Below are 16,001 nucleotides of genomic sequence, written 5' to 3'. Positions count from 1 at the left end.
GTGGCTGGCACCTTGTAGAGGATTGAATATGTGACTTTCCTTCATGCTCTTTCTCTGAGATGTTATAAAATTTATTCACTTACCTTTACTCATTTAACAGCATGGAATTTCAGTGCGTTGCATCCACAAAATCAGGGTGAACTCAGTTTTATATAAAATTGAAGCTACTGGTGCACAGAGAATACAATCTTTTTTTAGATAATGGTGACATCTTCTCAATCCACAGACCTTATTATGTCAGCTCAGCTCACTGACAAAATATATTAATAGTGCAGAGAAAATGCAGTATGAGCTTTAGCATAGCTCGGTAGTAGCTTCATGGGCACAATGGATGACATGCAAGACAGGCAGAGCATAACTTAATTTTTCTATCCCAGAGTGAGTTTACACCTCTGGAAAGTATGAAATAGAACCTTTCACTTCTTAACTCAGCACTTTTAACATAGAAGTCTTTCAGGCTCACAATAAACATGGATCCTTATATTATTTTTGGTAGTTATTACCACATTTTAACACCTTTTACTCTTTCAATTTAATCCTTACGTATGTATCAGTACAGTTTGCAGTCTACCATGTTTAATATAAATTACTTTCTTAATTCTAAAACTTTCCAACCTAATTCCATTATAACCTTTTTTTTACATGTTTGTGTGTAAATTAAAGCTGAACAAGTAAACTTTGTAACTTAATCTTATTCATGAATATTATTTGGCTTATTACTCGTACCAGATGAAAAATCAAGGAAACTTAGCAAGGTATCTTAAGTACAGGGAGCAAATGGTTAGACATAATCTGAGAGTATTAACAAGAAAAAAATAGAAGAAAAACAACTTTTTCTCCCATTACCATGGCGTGGTCTTTAAAGACTTGAATGAATTTTTATCATAACTGGGTTATGTAGCAGTTTACTACAAGAACTGTTTTTAAAACATGTAAATTGTTTACTGGAATATTTGTTTCTGTTCAGGAATTTCGTCAGAAGGTGATGCTAGGAACTCCTTTCCTAGTTATTTGGCTTATTGGGTTTATTGCAGACCTAGACATTGATTCTTGGCTCATTAAAGGGCTAATGTATGGCGGCGTATGGGCGGTGGTACAATTCCTTTCAAAGTAAGTGTTTTACCAGAAATTTTTTTCAATTTTACTACGAAAATATTTATGTCCTATTGATTTAAATAACAAGTATTCATTTTCTTTGTCTGGTCTTTATGCACCTTTTAAATATGCAGTATTGTCTGCAGTCATTTGTAGTTTTATCATCATATTTCAGAAAAAGAACTTCTGTAATTTAGTGCTGTCATGTCACATCTTGGAAATTTAGCCTTTGATTTAATTTTAGTGGAAGGGCACTAAGTTAACAGAAGCTAGCAGCAGAGAAGACACGTTCAGTCTCTAGAGAATGTCCTGCAGAATCAGTGGCATAACCTCTGAAGAGAGCAGTCAACAATAAGTTGCTAGAGGTAGGAAAAGCAGGGTAGAATTGAAAATACAGTAATTTAAAAAAAAACACTGCCAAGTATATACATAAAAAAACAACTCCCAAAGAGTGTGGCAGGCAGAGTGAAAGCAATACAAAGTGGGAGCTTTGGCTAGATTTCACCTGACACTTTTGCTACTATAAAACAAAATTCTTGTAAATTGTGTGTGTTTGTCATTCAGTCATTAAAAGCCATGCACTATGCTCTTAAGAGTGGTTTAACCCCATATTCTCCATGATTTCCAAGATCCTAAAATGTCTATTGACAGTTTTCCTTGTAAACTTAAGTACTGTATATTTGAGTTCAAATATTTGAGTATTTCTTCAGTTGTGAACTTGGTTCTTCCTGATATTGTTTCTTCTTGGGCCAGTTGTCTTCTGTGGTCTCTCTTCAAGGAAGATTCAGACAATATGCAACTTTCCATTGGTTTCTTTTTAATTTCCAAAGATGCAGCAAGCTCAGATGCTTTCTGTCTTCAAGACGGGATGAGAGCATCCAATTGAGCTTGAAGCCTGTCTAATTGACCCCTAATTTCTGAATTGCAGAGATACTTCACAAGAAGACCTGGTGAATCCTCTGAAAATCAAGAACTTTTGCCAAAACAAATCTGTTTTAAATATTGTTGTTGATTATACTTTAGAGTGCAAACATTAAATACAATGTCTGAGGTCTACCAGTGTTATAAGCAGGACTTCAATTTCAGTCCCAGTTGCTCAAGACTCTGTTCCCTGCTAACTTTATTACATTATTAATTTTATTATAAGATTAAATATCGGGTGAGTGATGCTCTGTGTTATGCTAAAATGCATAAAGTAATTGCTTTGTATTGATGGCCATACCAAAGAAAATTAGTTTTTTTTTTTCTTACCAATATACTTGTTTATGCTGTATGTATGATAGGGTTGATATATTAATTTAGTTGCCTCTGAGGCATCCTCTCCAGTGCTTTTAGGACCAGTGTTTCCCTTTGACTAGGGACAGAAATGACACATTAACTGGAATAAGTAATTGGAAACCAGTTCAGATCTGTAATGCAACAGAAGTTCATTCGACATTAAACCACTTTCAAAATGGCTGGAACCAGTTTAAGATAAACCTGGATGGATGTAGTATCAGACTTAACTGATTTAGGTTAAATTGGTTTATTGAACTTCTGTCCCAGGTCTTTGTGCCGAACTGACCTCTTTGTCATATGAAGACCTCCTTCTTCCTTCCTTATTGCTTAGTTATAGCTCATGAACCTGAAGATGCAAAATAAATAGCTGATGCCCTCTAAAATGTAATTCACATGTAAAATATTTGTATTCCTATGCCCATTTCCAGTTTCAAATCTCATCAGGGTTGTAATATATTTAGACTGATATTCTACCTCTGTTCTTGTGACGACTTGCCAGCTACGTGTTTGTTTGTCGTTACTAAAAGGTGTTTGCAAACTAATCCTGAGGCAGTGTTTGCCTTCCAACTGTCTTTTTCCTTGATTAACAAAAATATTTTTCTTTTTTTGAAGCTCTCTGTGCTTCAAGAGAAAAATGGCTTTTCACAGAAATCTGGGAGAGTGAATTTACATTAGTTCTATTTTATTTACGTTCTATCTAGAGCTGATGCTCATTTTGGCAGTTTTGCAATCTTCATTCACATGCCTTACCTGTATAAGAGGTCATACTCCATACTAATATCACAGATGGGGAATATGCAAAGGCCTTTTAAAGGAGAAAGGAAACAATACTTGCGTGCACCTGGTTTTCGAGATGTTGCTTGCCTTATCAACCTTGCCCACTTCTTTGGAGTCTCAGTCCAGGAACTCCAGTTAGAAAAGTATCTGTATGTTCATTGGAGACGATTCCACCTTGGTCCTTTCTCAGTATTTCAGGAGGGAGGGACAGATGGTCCCAACGGACACCATTCTCTAAAAGGTACCGTTTCCACCAATGGGAACTTGCACAGAGGTAACGTTCTCCAAGGACAACACTTACATAGGAGTAATCTGTCACTAATATATATAGTGACAGATTACTCCTATATATATATATAATTTTACACAGTGACATAACACAAACTGAAAAGAAAAGCTTGATGGTTCATGAATAACAGTTGACTGAAAGAGAAATGCAGCTGTCTCAGAAATGTAGTAATGTTTTTTTCTCTCCTATTTTGAGCAGGTGGATGTGTAATAGAGTTCTCTATTAGGCTTTACTGATGTTCATGAATAGGCTGACAGAAGATTGGGTTTTAAAGCAGTGATAGTAGAACAGATCGTGAGATTACTCTTACCAAAAACAGACAAACGAGTGAGGTTGAGTCTGTGGGATGAGCTGAAGGATATGTGGATCAGTTTGTTAATAATTTATGATTTGAATAGAAGTTCAAGATATAATGCATCAAATTCTTGTTCCTTCTGGTATAATTCTAAACGGTTTTAATAGTAAGAAGAATGTATTTGTTGTGTAATGTAACTCTGATAAGTTGCTTTATAGGCACTTAAAATGATGTTGGTTTGAGGCGAATAATGTAATAGTTATCAAGAGAAATCCTTTATTTGCATTTGGGTTAAATAGAGGCTGATAAACCAGTTTTATCTCAATAGCATTGAATGGTTAACAAATTGCAACAGAAATTTCTCTGTGTAAATTTTAAAACTGGAGTCTTTCATTGATGCTTTGAATAATGATGTAACTTTTTGGTCCAATTAAAATGTTTGTCACTGCATTTTAAAAACAAGCTTTCAGATTAATTTATAAAAAGCCTTTTAAGGCAGTTTAGAAAATACATAGCTGTTTTGCATTATACCATTTAGATACTTTGTAGGAGACACAGTGTGTTTAAATGTATTTAGCATCCTTATATTTTTCTGTGAAAAAGTTATTTTTACTTTTCATAGATGCATTAAGTCTCTTAATAGGTGCCCTTTTTGGTCATTAAAGGGTTCCTTGGTGAGGTAACAGTCTTTCTGTGCTAGAATTTTGCTAAAGGCACTCAATTTCAAGTTGGAAACATTAAAACAGTTTATAAAATAATTATGAAGCACCTGTGCACTGACTCACTTCGAGCCCTCTGCTAAGGCACCCACTGGGACGTAGTGTGCTTGGAGGTGGGGATGCCTCAGGTGCCATAGCAGAGCCCCTGTGCCAAGGCACATGGAGATAAGGGAGCAGTCAGCCCAGGGCTCCTGCTCCCCTGTCTTGAGACACATGATGCCCGAACCAGCTTGGGTCGCAGGGGCTCTGCAGCATGGGGAGATCGGGGAGCAAACAATCTTAGGCAGTAGCAAGAGATATAAGGCTATAGACACATGATACAAATGCACAGACTAAGCAAAATGAGGCTTTCTTATTTAACAGTTTTAATATAGTGTGTTATATGTATTTCTTAAGTACTTCCTGACATTGCAGTGTCTTGTGTAGATGTAATTCATAACTCTTGCCCATGCTGCGGTAGGCATTTACTTTAAACTCTGTTGAAATAAGCAGCCGTGTGAATACTGCTGAGTTAGCACTTCAGCAGTGATTTCTAGCTGCTGTCAGAATGTGGTTTTAGACTAAACATTTGTCAAGGCTTCTCCATTTCATTTGCCACTGTGGAATTGTATATTGTAAGTGTCATATGAAATATTATACTGTAATCCAAATATGGAATCACAGAATAAATATTAAGCCACTAATTAAGGCAATATGACATTGGGTGAACAACTTCAAAACAAATCAGAGTATTGTTGGTATGTGGAAGATTGTAGGCTATTTACTTTCATATTGAGATTATGACAGCAAAAAGTGAAGGGCCAGATTTACTTTTTTTCAGGGATACTGGTTTTCTCTGTTTAGAAATCACAACTTCTCTGATAATTTCCGCAAATTCTCTGACTTTAAACCCCCCAAATCCGCATTTTTCCATGATTAAAATGAAGCACCACCCTCTGTATGGGTATCAGTTGAACACAATGTTTTATTGGTATATTTACACCTTTAAAGCAATTTGGAAGCCCATCAGTTCCTCAATCACTATAATAAAATAATTTCTAAATACCTATAAATTTTAGCATTTGATTTTCAATTTTTTATCATGGAAAATCAGAGCTCCCCCTGCTCCACTCACCAAGGCGCAGGTCCAGGTGCAGCTATTCCCCCCCACCCCCCACTTAGCGGTGCTGAGCAGCCCTGATACGCCAGTTGCTGCTCACTGCTAACTTGCAGCCTCCCAGCTCTGCTGGTGCCTCTCACTCCACACCCACAGCCACTTGCCCTGCCATGTGTTCCAGCTCTGGGCCCCGAGCCCTATGCACTGCCTGGGCTGGGCAGCACCCCAGCCCTGCCCAACTCCCTCCATGCAGAAGCTGGTCTCCTGGTATACCTGTGCACATGCAGGTGGTATCCCCTGCCTGACTGCCCTCTTTCCACTGTCCCCAGCCCCTTCCAGGCTGGAACTCTGCCAGCCTGCAAGGGGAAAGCCACCATTTCCCACGTTTGTCTCCTTTAAAGGAGAAAATCAAGGTTTTTCTCCTCAAAATGAGAACATCTAGGCTTTACTGTGTTTTTCCATTGCGAATGGGGGAAAAACCCAGATTCCTGCTTATTTTATATGATTTGTAAGATTAAGGTGAAAATTTCTATCAATATAGAAAGAAAACAAGTACTAATCTTTTATTAATCAAAGTTGGCCATGCAGGTTTATTTTCAGCCCAGTAATTAATTGATTGCATTGGCCATGGAATACTATCATGTATGTTCACATTTAAATTAAAAAGTCACATCACTCACATTTTCTGTCATAGTTGCCCCTTTTATTCAACTAAGAAGTGGCATTAACTGTGTCATTTATCTGTGTTCTTCAGTATATTTTATGAAATAGGAGTCCTCTCCTATGGGCTCAGGGATCAATGGTTTTATGAAGAATATATGAAGATATAGTCATAATTTGTGTTCTAAGAAAGGTGGCTTATATGAGCACCAGTGCAGATTAACTTTTATATACTACTCTGATCATAATTTCTTTTGTCTTACAGATCGTTCTTTGATCACTCCATGCATAGTGCACTGCCTCTTGGAATATACTTGGCAACCAAATTCTGGATGTATGTGACGTGGTTTCTCTGGTTTTGGAACGATATCCTTTTTTCTTATGTTCAGTAGTACAAATTTATCATTTTAGTGTTTGTACTTAACATCGCTGCTGAGATATAGTTACAATTTCAAAGTTAAAGGGTGAATCATGCTTTAAAAATGGCCAATATTTTTTTTAAATGTTTAATTGTTAGCATGGAGTTTCTTATAATAGTAATAAGAAATCCTAATATTTCTTTATATAGTGCTTTAAAATATATATTGCTGTTTTGTGCCCACAGCCTTAGAGTTGCCTACCCAAACATTTTTCTGTATTTTCTTTAGGAGAAGAATCTAAATGGCTATTGAGACATACCATGGCCATATGTTCCCAGAAAGATTAGAAAGAGCCTGTACTTCGTAAAATTTAAAGTAGAATTTTACTAGAGTAAATAGGTAACTTCATATCCATTATATAAAATTATATGGAAAAAAGAATAGATTCTGGTGTCAGATTTAATGAAAGTACAGCTGTGACTAGATATTCCTGAAGAGTTTGCAAATTCTATTTCATGCGAGAAAAAAAAATATAATATGTATATTTGTATGGATATGTTATCTGTAAGGTGCACAATATATGTATTACATTTAGAAAGTAAATACTTTCTGTGTTTAAACTAAATACTATACAAAACCAGTTAGAATTGCTGAGATTCAGTATCATCATATCTTTCAGAAGTTTGCCATTGGGCAAAAAAATTATATCTGCCTAAGCATAAACTTAGCATTTCCGCAAAGAAATTGAGGAATGTTTTATAAAGAAAATCAGTGCACCACATTAAATATATGACTAAAGTTTCTAACTACTGCCTTTGTTATCACAAATTTATGAATCTTAACAAAAAACACTTTTTTCAGCAAATCCAGTTACATTTTTATGTAATTCTTCTAGCTATATGGATTTTTATGTGGATTAAGCATTTGCGAGAGAGATCAGGTTGACAGCCGGGGGAACCTGGGACAGCAACAGTAGATCCTTCTCCTAGCAGGACACCTTTGGTGCCTGCCACTTCAAGGTCTGAGGGCAGCCTGCATGTGTGGGCTAGCCGTAATGAGGAAGTCGCATGGTTGTAGGAGACACCTGGGATAGGTGGAGAGGGCTGAGCTGCCTCCATTTTAGATCCATGCTCTCCAGACTGGGGCAGCAGCCTGCTTCTGGCAGCTGAAGGAACAACAAATGACTGAGCTGGTGCTCAGAACATCCTTCGATGTAGGGGCAGGAGCTGTGGGGATGGCAGGAGGCTCCTGGTCCTGGCTATGACAAACTGCACCCTGCTGGGGAAGTCGTGGCAGGCAAGACTGGGCAGACTGCCCTACTTAGACAGGTGGGTGGGCTGATGTGAGACTTGGCCCCAAGTATGCCACCCATCACACCTTCCTTTGTCATCCTGCCTATATGTACCCAATGTATACCTGGTAGCACCTCACCTTTCAGGGTTGAAAATATACTTTGGATTCCATTTCCATTCCGTGTTGGGCTTCTCTGACACTGACATCATTCTAGGCACTGTGATGATGGCCTTTGTAATATGCTGTCACCGAGTCCACTACAGTTAGGGGTGATGTAATCATTTTCAGGTAGGAAATGTTTGGACCACTATCAGTCTACATCTATTTTATTATCTGTAACTGTTTAGAAGAGAATAGCACTCATGCATTTTATTACAGTCTCCAGAACTAGCATGTTCTTCTGGACTTCAGGGGAGGTGGCTGTTTTATCTTCAGTGTTTTTCTTTTTTATAATGTAAGTATTAATTCAGCATTAACTCATGGCCCAGAAGCACAGCTACTTCTTAATCAAAAGGATTTTTCAAGCAACGCTTCCTGAATTTGGCATCCTGTTGTTTGTCAAAGTAGTGAAGTAGCAAGGTAGACCCATTTGAAGATCCAGGAGGGTGAAAAACAGGGTGTTATAGGACTGGAGCTGCTGGCAACATGGGTGGTGTGACCAAACTCCCCTCTGGATCTTCCCCTGGGTGAAATGGTGGGATAAGGTACACAAATCTAGTGTCTGGTCAATAAATCCCGTAAAACACCTTAAAACAGAGGCTTTTCTTTGTTACTTTGGTACCAAGTGAGTTTAGCAAAACATTTGAAAAGCCAGATTTCTTAAACATTTACAACAAGCTAAGATATTTCAAATTTATTCCTTTATTCTTTTTATTTTGGATTTTCTTTAGTTGTTCACTTGAAAATCTTGGCTTAGTAACTACTCATAATATTTTTTGGCCAGTAAAACTAGTAAATATAGCAATCAGAACATTAAGATGATCTCAAACTAAGTTTTTAAAAATCAGTGAAATACTGTAATCTTTGACAGTGAAAGGTAAGTGTCTGTAAATTTGCCACAACTCAACAAAGCTTGTGCGTGTATGTATATTTTTTCATTATACTCACATACTTTCACTTTGGCTAGTCTATAAGTCACAAATCTGCCTTCTAAAATGCTTTATGACAAGCTTATTTTAAAAACTTGGTCCTGTAAGCTATCTTGTTGGTAGTTGATCTTATAAAATTGGAAGTCCTTGAAATAAGATTCCAGACTCATTCTGCTTCTAGCACATTGTCCTTTAGTAGGCATGTAACTTCTTTTTTCAATAAAGCTATATTTCTTTAGCTTAAGCCAGAGAATTCTGGTTAGAGTAAGATTTTTTTTTTTTTGTATTTTTACAGCTTTACTTAATTACAGTAAGTACAACAGAGTACAACAGAATACTTTCTTATTCTCAGTAGTGCTGGTAAAAGGATATTTCATGAAGTTCTTCCTCCTGTCAGTTTTTAGTAATTCTGGCAATATATTTAGCCCAGAAATTAAAGTATTTCCAAAAGGTCTCCTGTAAAAAGATACATTAAGCATCAAGAGTTGTCTTATTTGAACTTTCAGTCTAATATTGTAAGAAAAAAAATTCTTTCATACCTGTACTACCTAATGACTATTTAAATTTAAAGGGTTATTACTGCAAGTGTAACTTAAATATTAAAGAACCCCAGCACGTCTTATATTGATTGCACCTGTTTTTACAGATAAATATTTAACATGGTCAATTTGATGTCCAGTTAAGGTAATGAAATTTTCTTCTTTGTATAGTAAGGAAAGTCAGAGGATGAACACTGGTCCTCATGAATAAATATATAAAAACTTTCAATGTTTTATTTAGTTGTTTTTGCATTGTAGCACGTTTACATGAAAAGTGGGACAGCTTATAAATCTATAGGGTTTTATAGAGCAGATGTGAAATACTGAGTTTAAAAAATCAGATATTACACAAATTAAACTATAGAAATTCCAAATATTATCATAGGACAGTGATGCTCAGTCTCTGGCTCATGGAGGTTGGATCCTGTGGAGTCTCCATGAGTCAAGAAATTTGGCAGTGCAGGAGGAGTTGTAGTGTTAATTGTTTGCAGAGCTGAGCTGAGCCTCTGTAGTCCAATTCTGGCTGGCTGGTCAGAAGTCCTGGAGCAGAGTCTGGTGGGGACGTGAAGCAGTGTGGTGTGCCATAGACCCTGCTTCAGTCTGTACACCTTGCTTCCATCCCGCAGCAGTGGTGCCTGGCTGCCCAGTGCTCCACATCCCCACCGGACTGCACTCGATTTTTGAGCAATCAGCTGGGACTGGACTACAGAAGCCAGGACTGTTCTGGTTTGCCTGGGATGTATGGTCACCCTATCCCTGTCAATCTGCTGCTCCGTTTTTTCTCCCTGCCCTATCTGTCACTGTGCTGCCTATCACCTCCGGTCTGCCCCATGCCACACACGCAAGCTGCCCATGCCATTTGTGCAGGGTTGCCAACTGTCCATAAATTTAGGGGCAGCCTGTAAAATAGAGGGAAAAAATGACATTCCACTTAATTAAAAAAAGCCATAAACAACCCTGTAGTTGTACATAAACAAACTAAGTAACAGTGAGCTTGATGGACTACAGCAGTACTACAGGGAGTACAGCACCCTGCAGGAAGCTCTTGTCAGCCTTCTGGCTTGGGGGATACTGTGTAGCCCTCTCCTCCCTGTCCAGTCATGTGCAGTTGCCTGTTGCTGTTCCCTGCCTCAAACAGCTGCTTGCCTCAAAAGGACAGAGTGGGGCTAGTGCTACCAGGACAGAGCTGTGGGCCATGGGGGAAAAGAGGCAGTGGGTGAGGGTCCATGCCAGATCAGGGGGAACGGGGCAAGTGGAGGTAAGTTTTGGGGGGTGGAAAGGCAGGGTTGTGAGTGCAGAACTATGCAGGGAACAGTTGGGATTGTCAGTGTGGGGATGAGTATGGGCCCCATGTGGGGGTGGAGGCAGCACAGTGATTAAAACCATTGTTGTGGTCAAGCAGGGTTGCCAACCCAAGGTGGGTTGTTTGTTTTTTCCCTACTTACAACCAGACCAGCTTTTACTGACAGCCAAATTTTTTTTACTATTGTTAGTGTTAAATGCATAAATTTGAAAACCTGTACTACTGCTATGCAGGGCCTGACACAAGGGTTACATTTACATTATATGAAACAAGTCAGTTAAAACTTCTGTCTGTAAAAAGTTTGCAGATCTTTCTAATATAATAAAGGGCTTAGTCTGTCTGATTGGCCATCACGCTCTTGGAGCACTCTGATTGGTTACTGAAACAAGCAATCAGAGCGCTCCAAGAGTGTTATAGACAGGAGATGGTCCCTGGAGGTGGCAGCGTGCGGTGCTGGGGGATGGAGGAGCAAGATCCCCCCCTTCCCCCCCACTGGTCATTTTTGACAGGCAATTGGCTAGTCAGTAAATAAAAGTTTTCTTGCATTGGCAACCTTGCACGTGTGGGACCTGTGCAGCAGGCTAATTCCCTCTGGCATATAACACTTCATGCTTTCTATCTTCTCTTATTAGAATGCAAGATTAATAATTTCCATGATATTTTATAATTTGCTTTTGTTCCAAGGTCAAAAAATGTAATTTTTTTCTATTGTTATTGGAGGATAATACCTTTTAATATATTTTTATCTAAGTTAAAATTTCTTTTTAAAATCCATCAGTTTGCAGGTGAAAGAAATAAAATAGCGTGTGTACACAACATACAAAGATAGGGGGGAAAAAGATTGTGTATGTACCACATCTTGATTCAGGAAGGTGGTTTTTTAGAAACTGCTAAATGCAAGATGGTTCATCGTGTTTTTCAAACACAAGTTACAGGGTTGTTCTTGTATACAAAAGATATATTGTGTTTAAAATTGTACTTCAGTACTGGTTTCTGTATTACGTCTGGAAACAGTACTCATTAGATTGCATAAAGTAACATTATCCAGCTGAGGTGTTTTTCATTGGCTTTAAGTAGGATTTAATTTATACATGTCTACTTCTAGTTTCACAGTATAGCCATATAATACTGCAGTCAGGAACTCTGTATAGAGTTTTGATGAAACTCAGATTAAACAGATTGAAATTGTTTTTTCCTTTCAGTTGAACAGAAATATGTATTTGGTTCATACAGTTTCTATTGTATGATTGTTCATTGTGGATTTACGGTTCTTAATTTAAATGATCTTGTCCAAAATAAATTCTGATCTTCAAGTTATTACTCATTTTACACTGGACCAGCTGTTTCCAGACTTCTTCTGGTCACAGTTCCACTTCCAAGCCTAAAATCTTGTTCCTTTTATGTTCCTGCAGTTACGAGGAGGTGGGACTTACTGTGAGTTAGCAGCTGTAGGGTAAATGTCACTTTGGCCACAATTACTTCATGGTAGGTGAGAACTGAACCTGGTAAGTCATCCTTGTTTCTCCCAGGGTAAATGCCATTTGACTAACACTTGCTATGAGGCAACAGTGAACACAGGGATAGTTACCAAGGAGTAATTTGAGATATGGTTTAATACCTGTCCTTTTTGAATTCCAGGCTCCCACAGTTCTGAGGCACGAATCCCAATCTATTTTTTATCCCACAGTGAGAGTTAATCCTGGGCAGTTTACCCTGGAGGGAAATGGTGCCTGGTTTAGTTCAATTACCAGATGGTAATTGTGGATAACGGAGACAGTTAACATCTGAAGCATAAGAAGCCCTGCATCTTGTTAGTTGCAGCAGCACAGGGTAACTGCAGGTTCAGGGGAATTAAGGCCTATGTGTGGTTTGACATCTTCCTTTTGGAACTGCTGTGCTGAATATTTAACTTTTTACATTTAAAGACTTCCATATACATTAATCTGATTATTCCAGGCAGCGTTTTAAGACTTTAAATAAGGCGGTCCTGTATATTTGTAGCAGTGGAACCCGGCTTTGTGTGCTTACGTTCGTAGAGTTAAGCAAGACCCAAAACAATAATGACGATCTTGCAACACTAGTCTCTAATCTTAATGCAGGCTTTAAAACATTCTAGGAGAAACTGATCAGTATTAGAGTGAAAAAGCAATAGCAGTTATAGTGTGACTGCAGTCACCAAAATGCCACTTAACTGAAATGTTGGTTTTATGACTTCCTACACTGGACATGTACAAGTCCCTGGGGCCAGACGACATGCACCTGAGGGTCCTGAGGGAGTTGGCTGATGAGATTGCAGAACCACTGGCCATCATCTTTGAGAACTCATGGCAATCAGGAGAGGTCCCAGGTGATTGGAAAAGGGCAAAGATGGTGTCCATATTTAAGAAAGGGAAAAAGGAGGATTCAGGGAACTGCAGGCCAGTCAGTCTCACCTCAGTACCTGGAAAAAATCCCATGCATCAATACAGGCTGGGGACTGACTGGCTGGGCAGCAGTTTTGCAGAAAATGACCTGGGGTTCACAGTGGAATATAAGCTGAATATGAGCCAACAGTTTGCCCTTGTTGCAAAGAAGGTTAACAGCTTACTGAGCTCCACGGGTAGGAGAGTTGCCAGCAGGTCAAGGGAAGTGGTTATTTCCCTCTATTCAGCACTGGTGAGGCCACATCTGGAGTACTGTGTTCAATTTTGGGTCCCCCCGCTGCAGAAAGGATGTGGACAAATTGAGGCGAGTCCAGTGGGGGGCAATAAAAATGATGAGAGGGTTGGGGGACATGACTTCTGAGGAAAGACTGAGGGAATTGGGCTCATTTAGTCTATAGAAGTGGAGACAGAGAGGGGATTTAATAGCAACTACCTGAAGCCGGGTTCAAAAGAGAATGGATTTGGACTGTTCTCAGTGATGACAGAACAAGGAGCAGTGGTCTCAAGTTGCAGTAAGGGAAGTTTAAGTTAGATATTAGAAAGAATTTTCTTACTAGGAAAGTAGTAAAGCACTGGAACAGCTTACCCAGAAAGGTTGTGAAATCTTCATCCTTGGAGGTTTTTAAGACCTGGCTAGACAAAACTTTGGCTGGGATGATGTAGTTGGGGATGGTCCTGCCTTTAGCATGTGGTTGTACTAGATGACTTCCTGAGGTCCCTTCCATGATTTAAGATTGGCACTGTTAGGTGTGCAGATCCACATGATTCACAAAGTAAACATAGGGATTTCAAGTAGAAATCTATAGTTTCAAAAACATTCTGACCTCCTGTGGTCTTTCAGATTTCTTTGCAACAGAAGAATCTGTCATCTGTAGTCAAAAAGCAAGTGAAAAATAGAAGCTGGCACTTTCAGAGGGGTGCCTTGAGTTTAATGAGATTGAGAACCACTAGTTTATGTTGTGTACAATTTGAGGGTGATCAGAAGGTAGGAAGGGATCAGTTTTGGGTCAAGTAAACATTTAATAATTAATGAGTATAGCATCTTTTACTAACCTGTTTTAAATGAGTCAGACGCACAGTACTTTTCTGGAAGTGTGAAAATTAAACTACTCTGGGAGAGGGTTTAGAATGAGTGGAAGCTTTGCATGAAGTGGATTCATCCTGAGCTAGATAAATCAGGAGAAAAAATGGTGGATCTTTATTCAGAAAGTAGAAAGTTTAGAATCAAAAGGGAGATTCAGTAAGACAGGAGATGGTGTAGATTACAGCACCAGATGCGCTCAGCATCTTTGGTCCCAATCCGTAGGTTACATAAATTGACAAAGCTCCATTGACTTGTGTGGAATTGTGGTAACATGCCAGCTGAGGATCATACTCTTGAGGGTGTGGAGGAGGTAGGACTTTTCCATTAGATTTGCTGCTGATAAATGTGTAGTCGTTGAGATTTTTCTTTCACTTGATGTATGCACGCTTCTCTTTATAGCCCAGTTTCAAGCCAAGACATGAGCACCATGTTTATCTGTTGCTATCTGAATGGAGATTATGACCAAACATATCCATTGCTCACATCCCTGTTATGTATTTTACCATTTTCCTAAGACAATTTTATTGGCTCAAACTGCATTGTTGGAATAGTTTGAGCCTGCTGTTTTTGCTCTGTTAATTACACTGGAGGTTTTAATTGGGTTTAAAGTAGTAATTAGTTCATGGGTTTTGCTCTCTGTTCCACAGAAAGAAAACCTAGGGAGTGTCTAGTTTTAAATTACAGGGTTGTTGGTTGTAGTGATGCTGGTCTAAGGACATAGGCAGGCAAGGTTCTTTGGGTAGGTGTGATATCTTTTATTAGACCAACTAAATAGTTGAAAAAAGTTCTTTGCAAGCTTTTGGGCACAAACACTCTTCTTCAGGTAATGGGAGAATGCTGATGTTATGAGCTCTCCAAGGGAGAAAAGAACCCCTCTCTTACCTCTCCCCTCCTATCTACCCATTGGCTTCTAAACTGGCACTTATTTGCCCCTTCACAGACTTCTTGTTTGCCATAGCTTCTTTTCTGCCTGAGAACTCAAAACATCAGCAGTCTCTCATTGCCTGAAGGAGGGTGTTTGTGCCCAAAAACTCGCAAAGAACTTTGTTCCAGCTATTGTGTGTGTGGTATATGGCAGGTTGGGGAGGGAAAAGGGGATCATACTGGCATTCAGAGAGGGTATGTGGCATGCCTGCGAAAATATTGGCTCCCACTGCTCTAACCCTTTAACCAATAGACTTTTGAATTTTCTCTGGCAGTCCCATGTCTTACCTACTCATTCTTTGGATTGTTCCCCTCACTTCCCTGCTCCCTGTTTCATTTTGTAGAACTTAAGTCTTGCTATTGTGCTGACTCTAAATCCTTCCCCTTCTCATGCCTCATGTCATTACCTTAACATCCTACATAACTAATTGTTTCTCTGTTCAGTCTCCCTTTAACTTCATCACTTCCAGCCTCCTAACTTCTGCATCCATCTGGATCATTTCTGTAACCACACTGTAGCTGTTCCTGCCTTAATGAAAGGAGGTAGAGCATTGCCACTTTTAGACTTTGACCACATTTTTATGTGGTGAGAAGGAACATGCAGAAACTTCTGTAGGACTCCACATGCAGCTTCTTGAGCACAAAAACATACTGTCCAAATTTGTTCAGCCTTTGGACAGAAGCTGAGGCCAAAACACATAGGACATAACTCATTTGCTTGAAAAAAATATAAATTGTTTCCCTCCTATCTTTTAGCAGTCTAGACATGACGTTCAGTA

General features: G+C 38.9%; 1 protein-coding gene across 1 annotated transcript in view; it reads left to right on the top strand.

The window, feature by feature from the left end:
- The window catches only part of ZDHHC17 (zinc finger DHHC-type containing 17), a 131,086-nt gene that overhangs the window by 94,402 nt on the left and 20,683 nt on the right, over positions 1-16,001 (top strand). The window contains exons 9-10 of the mRNA XM_019543177.1: positions 968-1,110; positions 6,475-6,575. Coding sequence (XP_019398722.1) covers positions 968-1,110; positions 6,475-6,575 — 244 coding nt within the window. The remainder of the gene's footprint in view (positions 1-967; positions 1,111-6,474; positions 6,576-16,001) is intronic.

Source organism: Crocodylus porosus, unplaced genomic scaffold, assembly GCF_001723895.1.
Source record: "Crocodylus porosus isolate Cpor-Errol unplaced genomic scaffold, CroPor_comp1, whole genome shotgun sequence".
Taxonomy (NCBI): Eukaryota; Metazoa; Chordata; order Crocodylia; family Crocodylidae; genus Crocodylus; species Crocodylus porosus.
The sequence above is the reverse complement of the archived record's forward strand: the minus strand, read 5'-3'. Positions and strand labels throughout refer to the sequence as shown.